General features: G+C 41.3%; 4 protein-coding genes across 5 annotated transcripts; 2 read left to right on the top strand and 2 right to left on the bottom strand.

Moving 5' to 3' along the window:
• Positions 1 to 124: 124 nt before the first annotated feature.
• nuak2 (NUAK family, SNF1-like kinase, 2) lies at positions 125 to 10,119 on the top strand. The gene is made up of 6 exons (XM_040116055.1): positions 125 to 669; positions 5,313 to 5,433; positions 6,077 to 6,228; positions 7,472 to 7,537; positions 7,930 to 8,182; positions 8,302 to 10,119. The coding sequence occupies exons 1-6, from the start codon at positions 448 to 450 to the stop codon at positions 9,351 to 9,353; spliced, it is 1,866 nt and encodes a 621-aa protein (XP_039971989.1). The 5' UTR covers positions 125 to 447; the 3' UTR covers positions 9,354 to 10,119.
• A 1,678-nt stretch (positions 10,120 to 11,797) lies between these two features.
• Positions 11,798 to 15,610, bottom strand: ccnd3 (cyclin D3). Of its 2 annotated transcripts, none has more exons than XM_040158770.1 (5): positions 14,548 to 15,610; positions 14,248 to 14,463; positions 13,426 to 13,585; positions 12,422 to 12,564; positions 11,798 to 12,237 (listed from the first exon to the last, which is right to left on the bottom strand). In XM_040158770.1, exons 1-5 carry the CDS (start codon positions 14,767 to 14,769, stop codon positions 12,040 to 12,042), a joined length of 939 nt encoding a protein of 312 aa, XP_040014704.1. In that variant the 5' UTR covers positions 14,770 to 15,610; the 3' UTR covers positions 11,798 to 12,039. The 2 variants fall into 2 exon arrangements, with proteins under 2 accessions (XP_040014704.1, XP_040014703.1); XM_040158769.1 differs by having other exon boundaries at positions 13,426 to 13,588.
• Positions 15,611 to 15,728: 118 nt separating this feature from the next.
• bysl (bystin-like) lies at positions 15,729 to 22,110 on the bottom strand. The gene is made up of 7 exons (XM_040158768.1): positions 21,821 to 22,110; positions 20,781 to 20,937; positions 20,521 to 20,659; positions 19,671 to 19,804; positions 19,409 to 19,569; positions 16,500 to 16,602; positions 15,729 to 16,321 (listed from the first exon to the last, which is right to left on the bottom strand). Exons 1-7 carry the CDS (start codon positions 22,086 to 22,088, stop codon positions 15,967 to 15,969), a joined length of 1,317 nt encoding a protein of 438 aa, XP_040014702.1. The 5' UTR covers positions 22,089 to 22,110; the 3' UTR covers positions 15,729 to 15,966.
• med20 (mediator complex subunit 20) lies at positions 22,103 to 24,356 on the top strand. Its single transcript, XM_040158771.1, has 5 exons — positions 22,103 to 22,216; positions 22,404 to 22,483; positions 22,757 to 22,902; positions 23,588 to 23,841; positions 23,936 to 24,356. Exons 2-5 carry the CDS (start codon positions 22,470 to 22,472, stop codon positions 24,155 to 24,157), a joined length of 636 nt encoding a protein of 211 aa, XP_040014705.1. The 5' UTR covers positions 22,103 to 22,216; positions 22,404 to 22,469; the 3' UTR covers positions 24,158 to 24,356.
• Positions 24,357 to 24,743: the final 387 nt, after the last annotated feature.

Here is a 24,743-nt window from a genome sequence, read left to right on the forward strand (position 1 = left end):
AACAGTGACGTGACGGTGTTACAAATCAAACGCTCCCGTGTACCTGACCCCCCCCCCCCACCCCCCAAACTGTTTGACTTGTCCTGCCACGGTCCATGCTCCGCTCCACTGCCGGCGCGTGCTCTCTACCTGCCGCTAGTAGGTCGGAGCGCTGCGAAGAGGACAGACACTCTCCGGGCTTCCAGTGAGCTGTTTCGGGTCTCGGGTCTTCAACATTTAGTCGTAGCAATCTGCCTTAGAGCCGGTGAACGAGCGGCTTTTATATTTACACCCTCATCTGAATTGTACAGGAGCAACTTTGGAGGCAACTTGCTCCAACAGCGACCCCGGGCTCCGCGCGAAGGAATGCGGCTCAACAAAGGAGCCTGCGTCCGAAGATAAGCAACAAAAAAAAAAAGAGAAAAAACTAAAAAACCAAAGGCAGAACGGCAACAAGGTTTCGGCAGGATGGATGGTTTAAATGCCGCATCCAGGCCGTCTGTCGGCGGAGTTTCACCCGGGGAAAACACTCCGGCCGGGAGAGCTCCGTGTCAGGTGCCCGTGAGAAAGCAAGCCGTGAAGAGACACCACCACAAACACAACCTGAAGCACAGGTACGAGTTTCTGGAGACCCTCGGCAAAGGAACCTATGGCAAGGTGAAGAAGGCCAAGGAAAGATCCGGTAGACTGGTAAGGATTAACACACAACACCTTCGCTTCATTGTTATCCTACTGTGTGATCCGACTGCCCACATCTGCAGTATTAAGGTCTGTTTGCTCTACTGTCCCGTTGGCCACCTGTTGTTTAGAGATAGAGGGCTATATTTAGAGGACGTGCTGGCTGCACACAGGTAGCCTACATATGGATTTTAATTTGAAAAAAAAACAAAACCCCTACTACAGAACATTTGCTATTTTATAAGTCCCCCCTAGTAATAATGGTTAGTCGTATTGCTGAATTATAAATTAATGAAAAAGTAAAGGGTTTCTGCTGCTGAAGTGTTTGTAAGCCAACAAACCAAGTTAAGTTTGCCTGAGAGTTAAATGTGTTTCTTTTAGAGGCTGCTTTTAGTTTCCATTGTCTTGTGAGTTGCAACCCGTATGCAATCATCCAAGCATTTTTATTTTCACCAACTTTATCATTGGATTAGAAAATGTGTGAATAATACTCTCTTTGTTAACAGGTTTGAGCACACAGTCTTGATCCTCCGTGTTTAACCCAAATTAGAATAGTGCTAATAAGTAATTTCACATCGTGATGCTGGTTTCCACATAGCCGGCCCCATGTTTGAGGCAAACCCACTATCTTAACAGGTTATTTGTGGTCCATTAAGGTGACATGAAAGATCAGTTGACAACTAAATCAATACTTATCTTTTGGGTCATCCCACAGAGACTAAAGCAAAAAAAAAAAAAAAAAAAAAAGGCTCCCTGTAAATCTGTCACTACACAAGAAGTTTTACATAATAACCTCCTATGGGTATAAAGGAAGCATAAAGGAAAGGCGTTTCTCTGGAAAGTTTGAGGGAATTTGTCCCAGGAGGAAGTTTTAGACCGGAAAGTTAGGGAAATTTCTTTCTGTGCTCCTGATGAAGGGAGCAAGGGGAAAATGTAACTAGCTTTTCAGGTGGATTCCAGTTCCCTGTGGCCTAGGGGGAAATGGGAGGTCTTTAAAAGAGACTTGATAGAGATCACCCTTTAAAAGGGATCCAGAGGAGTTGGCGAACAAATGACAATGTTTTTTGTAGATTATAAGACTTTAACACTTTCAAAAGCACCACAAACTGCGGCCTACAAAACGACCACAAAGTTGAATCAGCACCTCTCTAAAACACTTTCATTATAACCTCCATGAAGGCAGGGTTTATTGCGGGCCCGCTGTATTAGACTGTTTTAGTTTAAGCTGAGTGTACCTAATAAAAAGTGTAGTCACTGCTTCACTGCTCAGAAAAAATCGATACTCGGCCTAGAAGGAAACAGCCGCGGAGTCATGTTTATCAGGAGTGCCCTTTGTTAGAAGACCATGTTTGTTGTGAGTGAAAGTACTTTGGATGTGAAGTAAGTGTCAGGAATTCCCCTCCTGTACCTGCAGTAAACAGGCTATGATTCATGTTCGGCCTTGTCTCTGCTCTTACACTGTCTGACATGACTGGCTGCTGCTGCTGCTGCTGCTGCTGCAGCACTCTGCTTTTATAGGATATGAGCCGCTGTCTGAGATATATCCCTGTAGGCAGCTTCCTGATCTGCATTGCCTCAAGCCCATGCTCAAATATTCAAATGCTGGTTGGCTCTAAATGTATGTTTTTGAATTCGCACCGAGCAAACAGCAGTTAGCGTGGAATGGAAATAGGAGAAACATTCATTCACTTTGTTTTTTCGTTCACCTACCTTAGAAGTGACAACATAATGGACAAAGATATGCAATTTGACACGGGGGAGGGGGGGGGGACACAACACAAAGGATGGCCTCATCTTGCATGTGCGGTTCTCATTGTCTAGGTGCATAAGTTTGATTACATAACCCGGTTAGGTGAGGGGTTTCAGCATAGATTGGTGCAGGGTTGACGTCATACGCTGCGCACGACATGTATGCCGTACGTGCCTTCGCGTATCTAACGGGGCCACTCAATTAAGAGCCTACATTGGGTAACAGCTACGAGTAAATCCAAGCCTAAGTTTGTCTGTGAAGTCCTTCCTAAGTTCTTAGTAACAACTAGCTGCTTTCAAAACTAGTGTTTGACTAAATCGGGTTGCACAGTTAAAACATGAAATGTTTTAGCTTGAAGAGACTTCAGTATTGTGTAAAACGGTTGCTAGGAAACAATTGTAGTAGGGCTGTAAGGACCGATCTTCATTATTAGGTTAACCTTTACTGCTATTACAACAAACTGATGCTAGGAATTTGCCTTAGTGCGCTCACAGTACAACAGGACAAACACAACAACACTCAACACAACACACCAATAATAAAATACGTATTATGTGAGAACATTTTTAATGAAAAGTATTAGAGATGTAAACTAGAAAATGTGCTTAGTAGAGCGCAGACCTCCACCAAGACCAACGTCTGGCAGCATAGACCAGTCTTCACAGGGAAAAAATTCAAATTCATAGTAGTTTATCTGGATCTGCGCCAAAAATGAATGGGTTCTTCCCTGGCCCGTGCCCCATCCCTCCACCAAGTTTGGTTCAAATCGGTTCAATAGGTTTTGCATAATCCTGCTGACAAATAAATAAACAAACAAACAGAAAGAAGTGATCACGTAACCTCCTTGTCCAGAAAACAGAGAGGTAATAATAAGCTGAAAAAAGATGTACCTTGAGTGCAAGAGGTTAAATAACTTAAACATATTACAAATATGCAAACTATAAATAATTACAAGGACAATGAACTAAAACCAAATTAAACCTTAAAATGCCAGAGGTTTATCATCCAAGAGTCGAATAACCTCAGGTAATGTTCTTCTTTTAAACTGCCCAGGTTTAAAACAGAGTGGTCTGAGCCTACTCGCTGACACCATGTCCTCAACGAGGGGAGCTGCTGGGCGAGAATCATCTCGAACAGTATTCAAGACTTTGCGGTGAAGCCGAACTTCAGAAATTGAACTGAGTGATTGGAGGGAGTGGCCAGTAATTTAAGATCCAGTCTTATCTATTTTCTCTAAAGCATTTGTTTCAGGAGTAGTCAGACTACCGAATCAAACTTTGAAAGTGAAAGTTATTAAATCGTTTGGTCTATAAAATGTCCAGAAAATACAGAAAAGTTCCTGTCACAATTTTCTGAAGCGCGAGGTGATAGGCTGACAAATGTTTCTGTTTCAGAGTTAGCCAGTAGTATTCATGCAGCTTCGAAGGAGAGGGAGATATCCAATTAAGAGAAACGTAAATTAAATGTAGTTGCTCATTCAGGCTGACGAGATTGATTGTTGTTTAGTTTGGTTTTTTTAATTTAGCTGTGTATCAGTTACACCTGCAAGTGACTGGGTGTAAGTATCAAGTAACAATTGATTGTTACCTTAGAACTAGTTTGGGTGGTGCAACACGTTTTCATCAAGTGATGCGTAAATGCTCACTTAGTTAATGATAGAACTTGGCTCGGTTTGAACGTAGGAAGAGCTGGTGCAACTGAACCAAGTCAAAAATATGGTTTTAGCGTGTTTGTACAGGAACTGTGCGTGAAATATCAAACATTTCAACCTCTCAGTGCTTATTGCGTGGAACAGACTGACAGCAAAAAAAGACCGCACACACACAGATAAACCTCACAGGGGTATGAACTCATCATGAGTGTGAGTTCAGCCCATCTGACAGCTATGCAAACAATTGCAGGAAACCTCAGTTCCCGGAATCAGGGAAAAGGTCTGTGTGGTGTGAATATTGTGCTGACCTGGGGGAGCATTCGGGCCAGACAGTGACTCACGACGGCAGACAGTCGTGTGTTGAAGCTGATACAACAAGTCGCTGCTTTACTCAGTTGCCTGTGTCTGTAGCCTTGAGGGGTTAGAAAGGAGAGGAAACAAGGATAACCCACCACCGGTGCCATCTGGTGCCTCATGACACTCTTTAACCTTGGGGTAGACTGATGACGCACTCAGTGCACAGAGGAATCCGAGGCATCTGAGCTTCAAGTAGACAAACGCAACATAAAGACACGCATACAGACTTGTCAAAATCCTGTATGTGACAGGTCTACGAATACAGACCCAAGACAGATACTATTCAGTTTAAAAATCGTTATTCTGGGGGCCTTGCAGACATAACAGCAGACACCAGATTTTCTTTTGAGCAGACAATACTCGACCCGGGCTCCCTCTGCCTCGTCAGAAACAACACAGCAGAGTTTTCGGTTCACTGCCCATGGTTCATCTCCCAAGAGGGCGAGCTCTAGATGGGGGGCAATTCTTATCCGTAAATGTTTACCTTGTTCTACTAAATAGGCAGGCCTAATTTACTGTAGTGTATGAATTTACTGACCCCTGATGCAACAGCAGTGCAGCTGCTGACCATTGTAATTAAGTTTTGTTTGTCGTTAGAGCAAGGTTATGTAACTTTACAAAGAATATTATACTATTTCAGTAGACTGACTTAATGGCTCTTTTTTTTTTAATGTTTTTTAATGTATTAATGTTTTAACCACTATCCTGCAGTTGTCACTTGGGACCAGTCTTGCTTTTTTTAAAGTAATTATTTGACTCTTCTAACAACAGTAAAGCTGTTATTTTATTCATTGATTAATCCCCGGAATTAGTGTCACTTGGATCTTTCTTTTCAAATACTAATGTAAAATAAAATGCATTTTTCTCCAAAAGTCAAATCTTCCTTTTCTTTATAAGGTTGCCATAAAGTCCATCAGAAAGGAGAAGATCAAGGATGAGCAAGACCTGGTTCATATTCGCAGAGAAATTGAGATCATGTCCTCACTCTGCCACCCGCACATCATCACCATATATGAAGGTACAGTATTCAAACTTTAATGATTGTGCGTTTTTGTGTGCATGTGGGTTCCTTGGGTTTTTGTTTCATTGTTTACCTTTCAGGGGTGACTGAAACTCTGAGCCACATGCGGAGTGAAATGCGATACCTGGAAATAGACGTGTCTCAATCAGTCTCTGTTTGAGAGTCAGAGTTTGGTCACGCAAGTCTTTGTGCTGAAGACCGATGCTAGGTTACATAAGCACTGATACCCTGCCGTACCCCGTGAGCGCTGGCGGATAATGTGTAGGGCCTTGTGTCTTCCGGTGCCCCTCACGCCTGATGAGATGGTCATCATCGAGGGTTTCTCCACCTCAGTGCATGTTTGTTTGCAGTACAGTTATCGCGGAGCCTCTTTCATCCCAGTCAATGTGAACTAGGGGATGTACAGGAAGTTAGAAATCTGTAACCTGTTGTTTATAAATGCAGGCCCATCCTCATTCAAAACAGGCTACACATATGTATTAGTACGGTAAAGGGCTCTGCACAGTCCAATATCCTTTTTAAGTGCTGGGAGTTGCAGGTTTAAAGACAAAGATTCCAGATATTTTAATTCAGTATTATTTGGGTGATCAGTAGGATTTGAAACCTTTTTAATAAAAGGGGTTCTGTTTTTTTTTTTCAGTATTTGAAAACAAGGACAAAATTGTGATTGTGATGGAGTATGCCAGCCGGGGGGACCTGTATGACTACATCTGTGACAAGAGATGCCTCTCAGAACGGGAGGCCAGGCACTTCTTCAGACAAATTGTGTCAGCTGTGCACTACTGCCATCAGGTAAGGCAGCCGTTCTCAATTCAGTGCTTTCACACAGAACATATAAACTTTTTCACAAAAAGTAGAACCAAGGGAACCGATTGTAAGTCTTGCATCAAAACCAAAGTTGTAGCTATATGGTAGAGTAAAGTATATTAGCCTCATCAAATCTTTGCTCTTGGCTGCTACACTAAACCTACTGACGCAGAGCTCCACTCAGACTAGCTACTCAGCTCGTTGTTTGGTTTTTTTTTTTTCCCCCAGGACACTGGCACCCCCAAAGTTACATAATGGGCATTATTCACTGCCAGTCTGCTGATCTAAACAGGGAGCCTGTGAGAATGATGCAGGGCAAAATGAACAGTTGGTCTGTAGAGAGCTAGCGTCAGGGCTAAAGGCCAGCCGTCCCTACACACACACACACACACACACACACACACACACACACACACACACACACACACACACACACACACGCATGGTCACACAGTTTAATGAGGGTGTGATGAAACAGAAGGGCTCTGCAAACACACACACACACACACACACACACAGACACACACACACACACACACAATCAGTTGTTCCCGTAGTCCAGAGCAGTGTGATTACGAACATTTAGAGCACACCAACTTTTAGTGGGGCTGTTCAGCACTTTGCATAGCAATGATGTTTTGCTGGTCAACATTTACAGAGTGATTTGTCCAGTCATATTCTGTGTTAACCATCTGTATTTTTTTTTTTTTTTTTCACTTTTATTGAGTGCTGATGTCTTGTCAAATATTTTATTTTCCATTTGTAAAGCAGCTAGGAAAAGGCCATCTAAACTCTCATTTTAATCGGTTACATTTGCCATGGTGATGAACTCTAAAATTTTACACGCAATAGTTTAATCATGCCTGCATCTTAATAATAAATGACTGCTACATAATTCAGCCCTACAAAGAATGCATCCGTTGCTACAACAAGTGCCCGTATGTAAAAAGTAGTTGACCTGCATTTTTGAGAGCAAAACAAATTCAAACTCTGCCTGAGTCAAAGGCATTCCCCCCTGCAGAGTGGAGGACAATGAAGCATAGCTGACGTTCTAGAAAAAAATCTTCACTTGGAGAAGAATGTGTTCTGACCCAGTAAAAACTAATCCTTTTATAAAATTTAGACAACTTTGAGTAAACTGATGTGTAATGGCCTGGGTGGAAAATTTATCATTGTAAAAAATATCATTATGCAAAACTGATATTTTTCTCCCCCCCCTTTTTTTTAGAATGGAATAGTACACCGGGACCTGAAACTGGAGAATATTTTACTAGATGGCAACGGCAATGTTAAGGTATGCATGAGGAACAAGCCCTGCACAGAAGTAAATGCACATGAGAGCAAGCTCATGATCGTGAAAAATATCTTCCCTGCAGTTTTATGGCTTTTGTTTTATTGTGTAAGGGTAGGATTATAAATGACAGTGTGCGGTGGTTATTACAAAGGTAATATAACGAAACCTATCTGTGAATTTTAGTATTACAGAAGATTTCATTACTTCCTGCACAAGTTCTTTTGCAACAAAAAGTTGATTCACCACAAAATGTTTAATATCTGAAATCGGAGTAGTATGTGTTATGACTGATCGATGAGGAATAGTGATGCATATGGAAAACTATTAGGAAGTTAGATATTCTCTGCAGTAATCTGATGACAGATCTGACGCCTGTTTCTTGTTCTTGGCAGATTGCAGACTTTGGCCTTTCAAATCTCTACCATGGTGACGAGTACCTTCAAACTTTTTGTGGCAGCCCTCTGTATGCTTCCCCAGAGATTGTCAATGGACGGCCCTACCATGGGCCAGAGGTCGACACTTGGTCTCTGGGTGTATTGTTATATACTATGGTTCATGGCACCATGCCATTTGATGGAAACAACCACAAGACTCTGGTTCAGCAGATTAGCACTGGAAACTACCGTAAACCCAATAACCCCTCTGGTGAGTTTTTCATCTTAACTTTTCTTCAAATGGATTGAAACATTATTTTGTTGTTTTTGCTTTGCTTTACACTTTATTGTGTGACAATGTCGATTTCCCTCTTTTTCTATTTCTCTCAGATGCATGTGGGCTTATCCGTTGGATGCTGATGGTAAATCCTGAGCGCAGAGCTACAATAGAGGAGATTGCAGGACACTGGTGGCTAAACTGGGGTTACCAGCAGCCATTACTGGCAGAGACAAAGAGTAGCACAGCAGAGCAGACCTCTTCACCAGTCTGTCCATCAACATCACACCCTGCTGGGCTGGCCAGTGTTGCTAGTTGGCTGCGTCGTACATCCAGGCCTTTATTGGAGAACGGCTCGAAAATGCGCTGCCTGCTCCGCTCACAGGGTGGTGGTGGAGGGGATGTAGTCCGGCAGCGCTCTCTGCGAAGGTCACGAAAGGAAAACAATGTCTCCCAAACGGTTCATGAAGGAAACACAGACGGTCGCCCCTCGAAGGGGATTCTAAAGAGACGTAACAGTGCGAAACAGAAAGTGATGAGCGAAACCCCAGCTGCAGGTCCAGTGGAGCCTCAGAAAGTTTTGGGTTTGTCTGCATCATCTAACGCCCCTTCAGCTGCGTTGCTGCCTCGCAAAGGTATCCTCAAGAAGCCCACAGAGCAAGAGTCAGGATACTACTCCTCCTCTCCTGAGAACAGTGACTCTGGCTTGGTACCAGAAACTAAAGAGTGCCCTTCAGCACCAACCTACAGAAAGGGCATCCTGAAGCATAATGGAAAGTTCTCCTCAGGTGGGTTGGAGGACTTTGGCTCTCTAGACCAGCTGGCAGCTTCTTTACCCCGTGGGGGTGCCAGGTCAAGGCCAAGTGGGGCCATCAGTGAGGACAGCATTCTGTCTTCAGAGTCCTTTGACCAGCTGGACCTACCAGACCGTGTTGGACCTTCAACACAAATGGATAAACCAGCCAAGGCTAGCATGAGAGGATGTGTGTCTGCGGACAACCTGCTGGACATCCGAGAGGACGGGATTCTTGGGGATGGGTTGCTGAGGCCCTGGAACTGCTATGAAGCCGGAGTGGCTGACAGTGCCTTCTCCATCACAGACTGTGATAATGTAACAGAGGCTTACAAACAGGCCATGGTTATACGAGGCTCTGCAGCGAGCTGAAGACCAGTAACTACTAAAGGGGGCTGACTAAGGAATTGTTAGTCATTCAGAATTTTTAAATGACTGTAAACTACTGAAGACAAGACAGCCAAAGTGCATTATGTGAAACTAACAGCATGCTGTAGCATTTAGGCTAACTTCAGGAATTGCACAGCACCAAAAAGGGAGGAGGCTTCTTGTTTAACATCAGATTGTATTTAAGGTGACGAATGATAAATGATGCTGTTGAGTAAAACAGGCTAAAAATAACCAGATGGCACAGTGTTTTACAGAAGTGATGAATTACAGTTGAAAATGTCAATTTCAACGATTCTCAGGAGAAGACAGCTGCTGCTGGTGATACGGGAGCTCTGATTTTCAACATGAGAGCTTACTATGAAGTAAGCTATGAAAGTGTAGTTAATGAAGAAATGCACCTTGGAACCAAAACACTGGTCTGAGTTTGTAGAATATATTACTTAAGTGACAATAAATTAGAAAACTGTCTTTTTAAACAGTCACAGTAGGGCTGGTGTTTGAATATTGCCTCTTTTGCCTTGTTTACAACTGCAGAATACTTTCAGTGCACAAAGTCAGTGTCTTCTATTGTCTACAGGTCAGTTTGAGAAAGTGTCTAGGACTTAATATCTCTTGGATTCAAGCTTTGTGATGGTTGATCATCATCTAGGATAACAGCAATAACAGACAAGTTCAATGTTAGGATGGGTTCATGTACCATATACTACTATTACTGTTTTGTTTTTGTTTTTAGTTTAGTTTTTTTTTTTTTTTTGGGGGGGGGGGGGGTGGGGTGGGGGGTGGGCGACATTTCATGGATACCAAAGAAATAATATAACTGGACTTTTTTGTTCATGTTTATTTAAAGCACTAGAAAATAAAGTGCCAAGAGGACAGCTGTTTGTTAGGACTCCAGCTTGCAATGAGAATTTTTAAAAATTATTTTCTTTCTTGAAATTACTTTTTCTACGTTTGGATAATGACTTGAATAATAATCATGACACATTTGAGACACAACCAGTGTAACCAGTAGAACCTGCTTTTGCTCCCAAGCCTACATTGATACAAGTGCACAGGTGGCCACTGACTCTATGTATGCAGGTGGTAGTTTCACAGGAAAGGTGGAGCCGATCAAGTTGAAATTTGCAGGTCACCAGTTGAAATTTGAAAAACAGCAACTTGTTTTTTTTAAAGCGAACCATGAGGCCCAGCTTATTATAGCAGACACTTAATGTGTAACCTTTCAACTAAAATTTAAAGATCAGTCGTGGAGCTCGGGTGAAATTGAACTTTGCATTTTAATTTAAAAGATACCTGGGGTGGTACAGTATTTCACGAAGCCGGATTTGTGTAACTTAGATATTAGGTTTTAAAGGTAAAGTCATGAATTATCCACACAGATGATCATTAGTTAAGACTGACAGGATATTCCATGCCACTTTTTATAGTTATCTGGTTGACATCCTTTTCCTGTTTTATGAAATACCCCCTGGTGGTCAGAGAAAGGTACATAAACATGTTGTTTGTTTGAAGTTTCATGCTACACACTGGTTACCTAATTTGATTGGCATGCTAGCATTGAATTACAACATTAAGCCAGTGCCTGGAATAGCACTTTATCATATCATCGAACCCTGATAACCACACACTTAATTTATCAGCTGTCATTCAGTTCATGTAAGAAAAGTTGCATAACATGCTGTTTATTAGAAACTGGAATTTAAAGAATGTATTTTTTTTTTTTTTTTTGGCACGCTTTTGGCTCATCAGGATTTTAAAGCTTTTCTGCATGCAAGAGTAAACTAGGAATTCCCCAATTTGAACTGGAATCTGGGGGATTGTATAAGGAATGAGCTATACTCATTGTCACAGATAACTGATCATTTATTATTGAAGTGTGACGCAGGGAAAACATGTAGTCTGACTTTGGTAAGACAGGTTTCATTGTGCATCTGGGGATTTCACTGTTTTTGTCTTTCCCTTGTCCCAGAAATTGCAGGTATGCAGGCTCTTTCAATATTTTTTCTTTGACTGCAACAAAAACCATGTTTGCCAAAGTTACTGGCTTATCATTTATATGACCATGTGATCTGCCATGCTGTTGTGACCGGGATGAGGAAATCAATAAAAAAAAAACAAAGAACTCAAGTACTGGCTAATGTTGTTACTGACCAACGTACAAATGTTTTATGTCGTAGTTTAAAAGACTTAGTTTATAGTCATGAGGGCATTCGGTACTGTGTTGAAACCATGCAGAAACATCCATTTAAACTTATAAGAACTGTCCTTATATAAAGCTAAAATTACACTTTCAGCAGAATACACATGAATAGAAAATATCACAAATAAAATGTGCAAACATTGGTATTACCATTAAGTACAGTTCAACTTTTAATGACAAAAAGTTGATGTAGCATCAAATATTCATGAAAACCACACTCAGAATCTTATATTTCAAAGCTGCTTTAATTGTGAAATACTTTAAAACAAACAGCAACAGGATGGATCTCTAAAACAAATCTCAATAATTTCTCAAACTGTAGTAGCTCTACGAGTATCACAGAGGAATCTCTGAATCTCAACATGCGAAGAACAACTAAGATCAAGAATGAATGGCATTTAAACCCATTCTGCCTGGTATTTAGGCTTCTTGTTCTTTCTCATGGCTGTGCATTTAATATTATCCTCTCTATTCATGGCAGGGAGGAGTGTTTCGCTTGATTTCCTGGGGTGTCACCGGTGTCAATACGATATCCTGAATGTCAGCAGGGGTGTGGCTGATCTCTGAAGTGTGAGCTCTCGATCCGCAAACGCTATCCTGGAAACAGGAGGGCAGGCTGAGCTCCAGCACACTCCCTAGCTGCTCACAGCAGAGGAGGACTGAGTTCTGTTCAAGGTCAGATTAAAAGAAAAACGCCCATAAAATCATCAGTAGGTCATGGACAGACTTTTCCGGAGGGTCTTGACCAATACTGCATGTGCATGGCTGCTCTTTGATCACAAACATGCGATGCAGGGGTGCAAGTTAAAAGAGATATTATCTGAATTTGTCAGTTAAACATTACCCTTACCAGATCAATGGCCAAAAGGTTGGCCAAAAACTTCATCGCTGAATCAGAGGAGACAGCAGCGTCCCCTAACTTTAGCCTCTGCAAGGCAATGCTCACACAGGCACATGCAACAGTGGAGGGCAAGAACACAGAGAACCTGCAGTCTGAGGATAAAAGTTTGAAAGATTACTGGTAAACTAAAGCTGAAAAGAATCCTCGATAATATTTCCTAATTACACTGACTACTTTGTAGTTAGTTTAAACTACTCCAAGACTGATCCAACAGTAATAAAGTCAGTAAAGGTTGGAAGGTAGACAATTAGATGGATGCCACCCCTGTAGACACACCCTGATAGACAAAAGGAAGTACTCAAAAGCAGACATTTCCCAAAACCTGATAGTCTGATACCATATCCTAATTGCTTCAGGCAGGAGAAATACTGAGACAAAAAGTCAGCCATTCAATCCTTGCTCAGACACCTTTTTGAAAGGGCTACAATGGTGGGAGCCAGGAATTATCAGAATTTTATGGGCTGTAATGTCATAGTCCGCCTATAACAGCACTGACTGTGACCTGTTGCCTCGAGCAGCATCACAGAGATTCGTGGGAAATCAGCCAGCTGAATAGTTGGACGCAGGTCTTTCATAGCAGACAATGCAGGATTACACAAACTCAGCTCTCTGTCTCCAAAATGAACTGCTGACACATCGTAATCAAAGTTATGGCTGCTTTGTGCCCAGTGTTCATTGTGTGGAAAGTCATTTAATTTCAGCGGTTACCTTCAATGCTCACTAACCATAAAATGTTATCGTTTCGATTACAAGGGATTTGTTATCGCTGCTTTTATCGCACAGGAATGATAAATTGGCCTTACAACTGAGCACATAAATCACTGAACATAAGAAAATAAGAAGCAAAACATGTCCTTTAAAATATTTTATCCACTCCAGATGCATTTTGTCTTCTGTTGAGTTTTATTTGCAAAAACCATCTCATGTGTTGGTAACTCAATTATGTAACTTACCAGTGGCAGCCAGAGCAATGTAGGAGTGAACATGCCTGCGCATGACTTGAAGGTGGAGGGGCCGAACAAAGGGGAGAGTGTGAAGAATTGGCTCCAGGAAGTCAGATGGTACCACAGAGGCCAGACACCAGTCTAACCTGGACACCACTGCCACCTCCCACTGCTGCAACACACACATTCCTCTAAACCAATCCACCATCAAAATCCCACCGCAGCAACACTCACACATGATATAGAAATTGTTTGCATGGCTGGATATTTCCCCCAATGTCCGCCGAAAATGATAGGGCAGTGTTCCCCGGCTGCTTTGGCTTGTCACCCCTTAAAAAGAAGCTAGGGCTACTTGCAGCTCTGTAAGTTGTGACCTGTTCAATCTCTTGTCAGATGATTTCAATTGAATACTCTTTAGACGCCTTATGCAAGTTCAAATTATTCAGCCATTCTTAAGAGAACCACAATAAATTAGAAGAACATCTGAAAAAATACAATCTGTTGTGTAGAAAAGGGACGTTTTTCTGCTTTTCTATCCAGTTAAGTATCTCAGGACTCCTCAGACTTGTGTTACGACCCCCTGGGTTGGGAAACACCGTGGTAAGGAATAGCCTAGTAGTCGCCAAGGACTCTGGGACACCAGGTCCTGGAGATCACTGGTGATGTTAAATTAGTTGTGTGTTGTCCAAATTGTTTATGGGGACATACAGCAGAGACAGTCACAGTTATTATTAAACCCCTTTAAACAGACCAATAGTCCCGGGACCCTGCTCTCTGAATCTTTTCACTTTTATCCTGAATACAATTTTAGTTCAGATGAAAGAGATTTACCAGGATGTCTGAGACTGAAATGAAGTTGTCTGTGTAGATACAAAGCTTGCTGGCAGTCAGGGGGACAGTCTCTCTCATTTTCGAGGCCAGGAACATGCAAACAACCCCTAAAAGCTGCAGGTTGGACCTTTCAATGGCAAAACGGCCCAGGTAGCTGTCCACGTAATGCACCGCCAGTGGAAACACCTCCTCCTCGCATTTCTGCTCCTCACACACCTGTCAGAGAGCAGTTTGTTTTACGTCAGGTCAGCGGAGAGCGACTGGCCTGCAGCTCTCGGGCAGCCTGGCTAATTCGCGTACCTGAAACATCCACACTGCCAGTATCCTCCTCATGTATGGCTGGATCTCGGCCTGGACTCTGCCGAAGTAAGGGGACACCCGGCAGTGCTTCTCCAGGGCCGTCAGGTTGTGCAGAGCCCTGAGGTCGCCAGTAACGGCGGGGTCGCTGCCCGCCCGGTGAATCACGACACGGTCCGTTTCACCGGCATTTCTGTGTCCGGACGCATTTTCAAGCCCGTTCATCTTCACGAAAGTCCATTCGACGAGGTTAAATACAGAAACATTCAGGGCGGGTTCGAGAAATAATTACAGTATCAACGAACCGTTAAGCTAGCTGTTAACCATCGTTATCCCCATACAGTACGTTAGCCAGCTCAGCTAACGGCCCTGTAACGGTCCACAAACGGCTGCCTTGTGTTACAGCGTCCTACGTTATAACAAACGGAAGCTCGACGAGGCCTCGGGTTTGCTTTTTAAAAGCCGAACCCGAAAACCTTAGTTCGGGTCAATGACAGTTAAAATTTAAAAAAAATTAAACGTAGTGGCGTTAGGTTAACTAGGAAAGAACAGAAAAGTATTTTCTGTTCGCTCCGCATCAGGTAAATTTAGACAGATACACAGGGATTTGTTTTCAGTGAAGCTGAGAATTCACTTTGTAAAGCTGAATTTGAAAGTAACAACAGCTCGTTGTGTTTTATTAACATGTACATACCTTTACAGGGTTAAATCTCATTTACTATTTTTTCTAGAGCTTCTTGAATCCCCTCGTAAATAATAGCTTTATTTTCTTTTTTAAACTATTGACTATTCATTTAATCTGTTTTGCCACAATTGTTTGATATTAGTATATTAATTGTATTACTGATTTTAAAATGTGTTCTCAGTGAATGACTGATGAATGAGTCTGTGTGTTCACTGATACAAAGCAACAAAGAAAAAACTAAAATGACAGGTCAGAGAGGGCCAACTATGTTACAGAAAATCTGGCACACTTGTCAGAATTTATTTCCTTGTTGATTATACCGAGGTAAGCAAAGTAAATGATTCGAAAACCACACAAGCCACAACTAATAATAAGTCATGATGACTGGGAGGAGCATATTAAAATTAAAACCAAACAGACAGTCCCTGCTGTTAACTTTCTTCTACCATCTTGTGTATCTCTTGACCAGTTGGAGAGAAACAAATCATCCCTGACCAACTTTTTGAAGGATTCAGTTTGTTTTTAATAATCAATGAGCAAACTCATCCAAGCGGGGGAACTGAATTGTAGTTTTAATTATAGCTCTGTGATGAGTCTCTCCCATCTTTGACAGTGTCCTTTCAAAGAACAGGAGGAATAAAGAAGTCAGATCTAACAAAACTATCTTCATGCTGAAGAAAACATGAATCATTGCATCAGAGGAGGAGGAGGAGGATGCACCAGACCAGACTGAATCCTCAGTCCATTTCCAGTGAGACAGGGAGCCCAATTTCGATATCCCGTGACTCTGAGTTTTGCAGTTCTCGGCGAATCTCTGCAGAGATCTGAGGGTGTGTTTGTATCTTTAGCAGCTCCAGCAGAGCTGTCTTCTGTTCGGAGCCCAGGTCAGCCTTGTAGCGCTGAGCCAGGGTGAGTAAACTCTGATGCCACAGCACAGGAAGCACACGTTTTTCATTGCGGAAGGACAGGAAGTGGGCCACCAAGGCATCTAGGACACGGAAAGGCAGGGCGTATTTCTTGTCAAGCAAGAGACGCAGGAAAATGCTGTTGGCGCCGTTATACTCCATCTCTGCCAATTTAAGCATCGCAGCACTGAAAGACAAAGACTGTGCATGTTATACAACCTTCCATGTTATGCAACCTTGACTTTTCTTTAACTTGTCAACATCAAACAGTGTAAAGCTTTCAAGGACAACTGGTTGAATCCTACATTAAATGCTAAAATGCTGACATCTGTCTGCTGGTGTGTGTCAGTGAAGGGAAACCTCACCTGGAGTGGAGCACAGGGATTGAGCACTTTGTGAGTATGCTTCCAATGATGATGGCTTCCCTGAGAGTACACGTCCCAGATTCACACAGAGGAATCAGCATACCTGTGTGACAGAGGCGGCGCAAAGTGTTAAAAGAGTACTCGAGCAAATTAATACTGCACTTCCACAAGGTTTGGGACAGATTAAAAAATAAATAAATAGAAAATCTAAAAATTGATGCAGGACAATCTGAGATAATCCTGACTTTTAGTCCCAAGTATGGGTAAAGTTCTAAAAACACTGGATCCTACCCTTCCAGTAATAAGAGCGTCTTTCATTATGCTGTGTTCCTGTATATTTTTGTGGATGGTTCAGAGGTGAAAAATTCCCATGTAAATGACTTGCAAGTGGTCACACCAGACTTTAACTTACATGAAACATCCATATTACTATGCAGCAAGTGGGATACTGTATTTTGGACCCTTGCCACTCATAATTATGACTTGAATGTTAACTCGAATGCGGAAGTGGTAATTATGAAAACATGAGCGCGGCATTACCCCCTCACTGCATGGCCAACGTGCGCAGCTTGTAATGCAGACTTTCTGTTACATGTTTGTGGATACACTGGTTTCTCAGACTTGACAAAGCTCCCCTCTGAGCACAGAACACATTATACAACTGTTTTCAAAACTGTAGTACTCCCTGTGACCAGTAATTTGACTTTGACCTATAAAAATGGTGCAGTGCCCCTTTAATATAAACCTTTACATGACATTTACATACCAACATTACAGTACGCTATACTTTAAGTATTTGATTTAAAAGCACACAGATAAAAAGTGATAGTGACATGACAGTAAAAATAAAGTAGACAATGGCAGTTTCCCAGCCACTGCACTGGCTACAATGTAATTCCAGAGGTGAAATAATACTACACTGTGCATATTAACCCTTAGTGGGCTGCTAAGAATCTTGTGCTGTGTTTGCCCGTCATGTTTGCAAAAAAAAAAAAAACTTTAACACTGACATCGTGGATTGAAAATTATTTTTTGTGCATAACCAATGCATTATTATGGAGCCTTCAGTGCATGTATATTATAAAAAATACATAAAAGATTTACTGTGTTACTTCATCAAATTCATGTAACAAATATTTATTTATTTTTCTGTAAATTAAATTGACCTCAATAAAAGAAACATGAATGGAAAATGCCCACCTCTAGTGGTCAATTAGCTCTCTCACTCATATTGTCTGTGGTATACAATACAGCGAATTTGTGAGCAACACTGCTACTTAGTGGTGTTATCTCACATTGGTGGTTTTCAAAGCATGGGCCACTGGATGTTTGGGGGAAACAGTCCCATCAATCTGGGACATTTTGTGAACACACAGGACCAACAGGATTATTTAAAAAAAAAAAAGACTTCAATTATTGGCTAAAACAAATTCTGTATATATGAAGGCTGATTTGACCTAATTAAATTTGGAATGTGTTAATTACTGTGCTTCCAGAACCAATGGAATGGTTTTATTTACCCCGTGGACACCGGCTAATTTTCTGTAAGTGTCCTCGGAATAAAATTTCTAAATTTAGTGCTGAAATTAGAAACATGACATGTCCCAGAAAGCTCATATTTTCTTCTTCAGTCAAATCCTCTTATTCATTCACTATCCCCACTTTTTATTTTTAAGGGTGGGACTCGAGTGGGACCTAACACGCTGGCTACTCTCCACAGGCACACAAGGCACATCAGGATTTCAATTCAACAAAATGCTTTGACTAGTAATTTATTTTCAACAATAGTGAGGATGGTAAGAGGGATAAGACTGGTGGTAGTTGACAGTCAGGATATAAAGAACTATTTTACTTTAACACTAGTCAAATTTTTCTCTTGTCCTCTACTGTGTCATAGAGGACCATGGGATATGAAACCATCTGGAACCATTTAAAATTTAGAAGCTAGTGGACTGTTACTAATACATCCAATCCTTAAAAATTAAATACAAATATTAAAGTTGCATTGCACATTATTTTATATTAACAATGAATTAAATTAGTACTGGTAATGTGAAAGTGCTGCTAGGAGTGCAACTGCCATTGTCCTTAATAGACTTTGCAGCTTTTAGCCACTTCCACACCACTGTTGTGATTATATAACAGAAGACAACCAGTATATATAAAACTAGCATCTCCTATGAACATTACTGTAAACTGAGATACATTTCATAGTCAGGTTGCTTTTAACATGTTTGTTATAATCTGCAAAAGCATTAGGTAATCATATTTTTACATGGAACTGGGATTTTTTTCAAAAACATTGTTTCACCATGCAACTTTTTATTTTAAATTTTTGTTCTTAAGAGTGAAACAAACAAAATACACAGTGTAAATAAGATATATTTACAGTTGTTGGTGGGCATATTTTCTCACGTTGGACAGAGTCAAAGTGAGTCTCCTGTCTTTATGCTAAGTTTGGCTAAACATTTTCCTTACCATAGCTCTGTACTTAAAAGGTCTCCTGTAAAGTTTTTGACCCCTAGAAGCACTATGGAGCAGTTTTTTAAGAGTGGGTCCCTGTTTTGTTTGTCTCAAAGCACGTGCATTGAGCGGTGGCGGTAATGCTCCAAGATACACAGCAATGTGGCAACAAAGGCAAAGAGAAAGAAAACTGCTAGTGAGTACACATGAATGCAACGCTCAAACTTTTAATGATTAATGTAGAAGGAAAAGCACTCGACACCTCAAGGAAACACATCTATGAACATGTGATTAATACTGAATTTAAATGTAGTTGTTTCCTTGTTTGTTTACAGGGGAACTCCACAGGGAGACTTTAACGCACAGACATGAGATTAGCCGCAATCTTCTCATTTTATGCTTGACAATGCTAAATGTGCTTTTAAATGGTTTACTGTCTGTCTCACCTTTAAACCATGCTCCTGGTTTGAACAAAGCCTTCTTCAGGGCACTGTAGAGATGAAAGTTGAGTCGCTTGTACTCTGCAATATCATCCCGTACTCTGGGCAGCAACACCAAGTTATAAAATCTCTGGGCCATTCGCTCTTTCAGATTGGAGGAGAAGATTCTATAACAAAAGCATGGAAAACATATTTTATTGTACTATGTTAAAATAGGATTATTTTTTCTGTTTGTTTAAAGTAATACTCTAACCGACTGGGGGCTCACCTTGTTGCTTGGTACATGGCAGCTGCAGTCCAGGTCTCAGGCTCGGTTAAATAGAGGACCTGCTCCCAGTTTGCAAGTGCTGGGATTATTTTAAAAGCCTTTGGCAATTTACCGCTGCGGTACTTTGACAGAACCTGAAGCAAAACAACAGAAATGACAATTTAACTCTTCAAAATTACACTCAGGCACGTAAAAATAGACACTTGCTTCATAGTCGTTTAGGTAGTCTTTACAGGACCCCTTCAAGATATAGGCAGTATTCTTTGATTTGTGCAAAACAATTATACCTAGGAACATGTAGGAATATTGGTAGCCTTTGTATCACGTAGAGACCTGGCCATTTAAAAAACATCAGTTTGCACTGTAGCAGGCAGGTTTGTAGAAGCAAAATCACATTCTCATCACATGAGTGAGCTCCACATGGGACCAAATTAAAAGAAAACAACATAATAAAATTGTCTCAATGAGGTTTTCTTTTTGCCACCACAAGCCTCCAGAACAACTTCAGTGGGTCTTTGCATAAAAGAACACCATTCTTCCAAAAGATAATCCTTCATTTAGTGTGTTTTGATGATGGTGGTGGGGAGCGCTGTCTAACACATCGGTCCAAAATCTCCTGTTGTTGTTGAGTTGAGATGAGATCCAGTGACTGTGAGGGCCATAACACACGATTCGAGTCGTTTTGATAAGATTCAGTGACTACTATGTGCCCTGTGTGAAAGCATCTGACTTTGTTATGTTTCCCCACTCAATTATACAGGTTTTCCCTTGAATTCATCCACCTGTAAGTATGTTCATGTGCAGTGTGCTCACTTGTGCATGTAAAGGTCTACATTTTAAGACAACTCACCTTATTGACACCTCTGTACACTTCTACTACCCTCGGGTCCAGTTGGGGCATTGGACGTCCTGACACCTCTGACATCATTGTTCCTACCTCAGTCTGCTTCTCTGTGATCTTCTCCATGATAATATCAGCTAAGGTCCGTCTACCAGAGCCAAACAGAAAAAGCACAGCTAAGCATTTAAAGAAGAAACTGAGCTTGTTGTTTGTGTCATTTAAGTTCACAGCTACGTTTAAGGTAAAGTCAGGATTATGTTGTGTCTTGCCTCATTGGCGGGTTCTTATTCATGAACATCTGAATGGCCTTCTCATCGTCAGGGTCAACCACGACCTCAGTGTCGCACTCAGCATCGCTGTCGCCAGCACCTGCTTCTCCCAGTGCTGGCCACTCCTCATCTGAGTCTGCATCCTTAGAGTCAGACCCTAAAATTTGTTTGCAAGACAAAGATGGTCAATTACATAGTCACACTTGCACTACTATACTGTTTAAGATATACACCTCATAGTCAAGTGACGTTTGTAAGATTAAGTTGAATATCCAGTGGAGCATTACAATATCAAACATAATCAACATGTACACATACATGACAAAGCTCAGGGGGTATATAGGAATAGACCTGTAATGCTGAAATGAAGGAAAATTATGCAAGAGTCTGCAGAGACCAAACACTAAACCCATAGGTGAGAGCTGAATATTTAATTCCTTAACCACAGGCATTAATACGCTGCTACAACAGCATAAACTCTTCTCACAATAAGCGATATGATAAAGACCTCAAGATGGTTCCTGCTTTATTACATCCTTCCAATTTCTACAAACACCTTCATTATTTCAGTGTTGTGCTTGTATCATTCATATACTTAAATTTATATGGCAGGAATGAAAGATCAATAGGGTTTCCTGCAGCTAATTTTTGCCCGGGGGCCCCCTTGGAGGTTAATATGGCCATGGCTGTAGCATCAAGATTTCCCTTAACTGGAACCAAGGGGCCTTGTCAAAACCTTGAATAACAGCCCTTGACCAAAAGCACACAGAAGTATTTGGAATAAGTGTCCACATACGTTTTACCATAGTACAATTTTTACTATGTATTGTATGATAAATCTAAAAACATTTTAAACGAAAGATTACTCACAAGAGTGTTAGATAATCCATGAACTAATTCCTGCGTCCCTACATGGACCTCGAAATTGTGCTCTCATCACCAGACTCCATTCACATATCTGTCAATTTAGTGCATTTCACTTAAAGCTTTAAAGCACGGGTAACATGGGAAAGCTTGAGACGTTTTGTGGTGGCACTTACCGAGAACAGTGACCGGTGTTTTCTTCTTCTCTGGTGCCAGGCCATATTCGGTCTGAAGCTCCTCTTGTTGAATCCGGGCCTGTTGTAAGATCTTCCTCGACAAACGCTCGTCTACGTACTTGTCTTCGTTTTCTGCCCGGCTGTCTCTGCTCTTCACCCGGCCCCGGGCTCGCACTGTGTCCGCCAGCAGGATCTGGTCAGCCAGCGCCACCGCTCCTCCGCTCTTCTCTCCTCCTGCTCCTCCTTTGGATTTTTTCACTTTCGGCATCTCTGCACGTTGACCGCTACAATATTGGTGTTTTTTGTTAGCATGTGCTAGCAGAAGTCTAAAACGAACAAGTACTGTAAACAGTTACTTGCTCAACACGTGCAGACGGTCACAGCGACGGAAGTGACGTAAGTTACGGCACGTAATGTAGAAACGTCTTTAGCCTAGCAAGAATATAAAGCAAGGTTAGCTGTTTTTGTTGGTATTAAATAATTTTGTATTGCAAACGTATATACAAATAGCAACACTGATTGTCAAGAATGTTTTCTTTCGCTGTTTAAACTCTTAAATACGCTGATTCAACTTTACCGGAAGTCTTAAATTTCTTCACCCGGATGTATTCAACCGAAAGCCTCGACTACAACTGGAGGCAAAACATCAATGGGAGTCACTTGGTAAGATGATAACGTTATGTTTTTTTAAGCAATATTTGAATTTGAAGGCCTATTTCCCTAATTTACACATAGCCTCATCTTCAGCTTCTCGGCTCAACCGCCGTACATGTGTTTTCGTCACTATGCATCGCTCTGTTTGATTCACACAGTGCTCTGCAAAACCGGGTGCAGGACTAATAGCGTTACATGACCATAGTAACCCCCCCCCCCCCAAAAAAAAGGAGATATACAGATTAGGCTGATGTTTTCTCAGATGATTTGTTTGCCCTGCAGTGTGTGCCAGGTGCCTGTGGCGGAGGGGAAGAGTGTGCAGCAGACGGTGGACATCCTGCACAAGAAGCTGGAGCAGCTGGGCGCTGTGAAGCAGGGCAGCTTCTGTGTAGACTGTGAGACATACCATGCCACAGGAAATGTCAGCGGTAATATTTACCTGGCTACTCTGTATTTTGCCATCGGTTTTAACCATAATTATGTACACAGAATATCTAAGAACATACGACAGGTAAAATCGTTATAGTACATTAGCTTTACTCTCACCATAAGTAAAAAGTGGAAAAATGGTTAAGTAAAAAGTATCGATACTTCATAATGTAAGTCATTTAGCGAACAAAAATTTCACACATTTGCAATTTCCAGCTTCTTAAATGTGAGAATTTACTGCTTTTATCTGTTTTTATATCATTATGAATTGAAAGTCCTTAGTTTTTGGACAACTGGGAGAGCAAAACCAGCAATTTAAAAACTTTGCTTAGTGATTTGGGAAGTTGTAAAGGGGCTCTTACACTATTTTTGTAATATTTTCTAGAGTAATTGGCGATCAAGAAAACAACTGATTAATCCATAATGAAAATAATCATTAGCTGCAGCCCTTAATCACTGTAAAATTATCCATTAAACATGGATCTCCACTCAGCCGTGTTTATAGTTATAACAAGTGTTTGAATGTCGTAGCTGGTCAGTTCTGTATACAGTTTTTCATATATGTATCTGAAACATCTTAACAGCTATCAGTTGTGAGAAAGTAAAATTATAATACAATGTGGAAATACTCATTACATTACATTACTGTACTCAAATACAGTACTTACTTCTTGTCTGTTACAGGTCAGCCCTCCAAGCTCTTATATGTGATGCACAACTCAGAAACCCCCCTGAGCTGCCTGGCCCTGTTTGAAGGCGGACCCTGCCTCATAGCTGATGCAAACTTTGATGTCCTCATGGTGAAGCTAAAAAGCCACTTCCAGAATGCCAAGGGACACAAGGTGGAGTGTCGTGGTTCAAGATACCGCTACTGTGACTTCTTGATAAAAGTTGGTACCGTGACAATGAGCTCCAGTGCCAGAGGGATATCAGTAGAGGTATGTTCTCATAGTTTGATCCTATTAATGAGTGAGAATGGACACATTACAGTTTCCCACTGTGACTGCATTAACTCTGTGTGTGTCCCCTCAGGTGGAGTACTGTCCCGGTGTGGTACCAGGGGACTGCTGGAATCTCTTGAAGGAGTTCATGCAGTCCTTTCTTGGTCCCAGTGTCCCCGAACTGCCATCTGTGTTTGCTACCAAACCTGAAGGACTTTTTGCACCGGCAGATAGCATTGACACCATGACTCAGTACCTGGAGTTGTTTAACAAACTTCGTAAACTACAAATCCCAGGAAGTAATGTGCGTTGAACTGCAAGTGGGAATGGAGAGATCTTTTTTTTAATGTTTGTATTGATGTTGCTTAAATTCTGGTCCTATGGATCAGCATTGTATCTAGGAATTTTTGAAAGCCTGGGGTTTATATTTCCATTTCTGGAGCCTCAATTGCATTACGCTCCCTATTTGATGAAAAGCGTCTTGTATTAAAGAGACTTAGTAGAGAACAGTGGCCAGAATCTCTTTGTTTCTGACTGTTTCTACCGTGATAATCCATATATAATCACACGGTACACGCATATACTTCAAATGTCCTCCTGGTAAAGTTATAACCTTTTCAAAAGATGTTACATGTGGTGCCTTTTTAGCTTAAAGTAAAATTACCCATAACTGATCGTTTTCCTTTTGGTTTATCGCAACAGATTTCCTGTAACAAGGGGTGGCTAAAGGCTTATGCTTAATTAATTACTTAGCGTTTTAAAAAGGAAAAACATTATTGAACTATGTAGAAGGACAGTTCACTGATGCTGTATGTTCAGTAGACTTTTTCATGGTATAAATTTTGATTTGTATCAATAAAAGCATAGGTAACATGAATAAGGTCTCTGTCTATTTAAAT

This window comes from Xiphias gladius, chromosome 21 (assembly GCF_016859285.1).
Source record: "Xiphias gladius isolate SHS-SW01 ecotype Sanya breed wild chromosome 21, ASM1685928v1, whole genome shotgun sequence".
In the NCBI taxonomy this organism is placed as follows: domain Eukaryota; kingdom Metazoa; phylum Chordata; class Actinopteri; order Istiophoriformes; family Xiphiidae; genus Xiphias; species Xiphias gladius.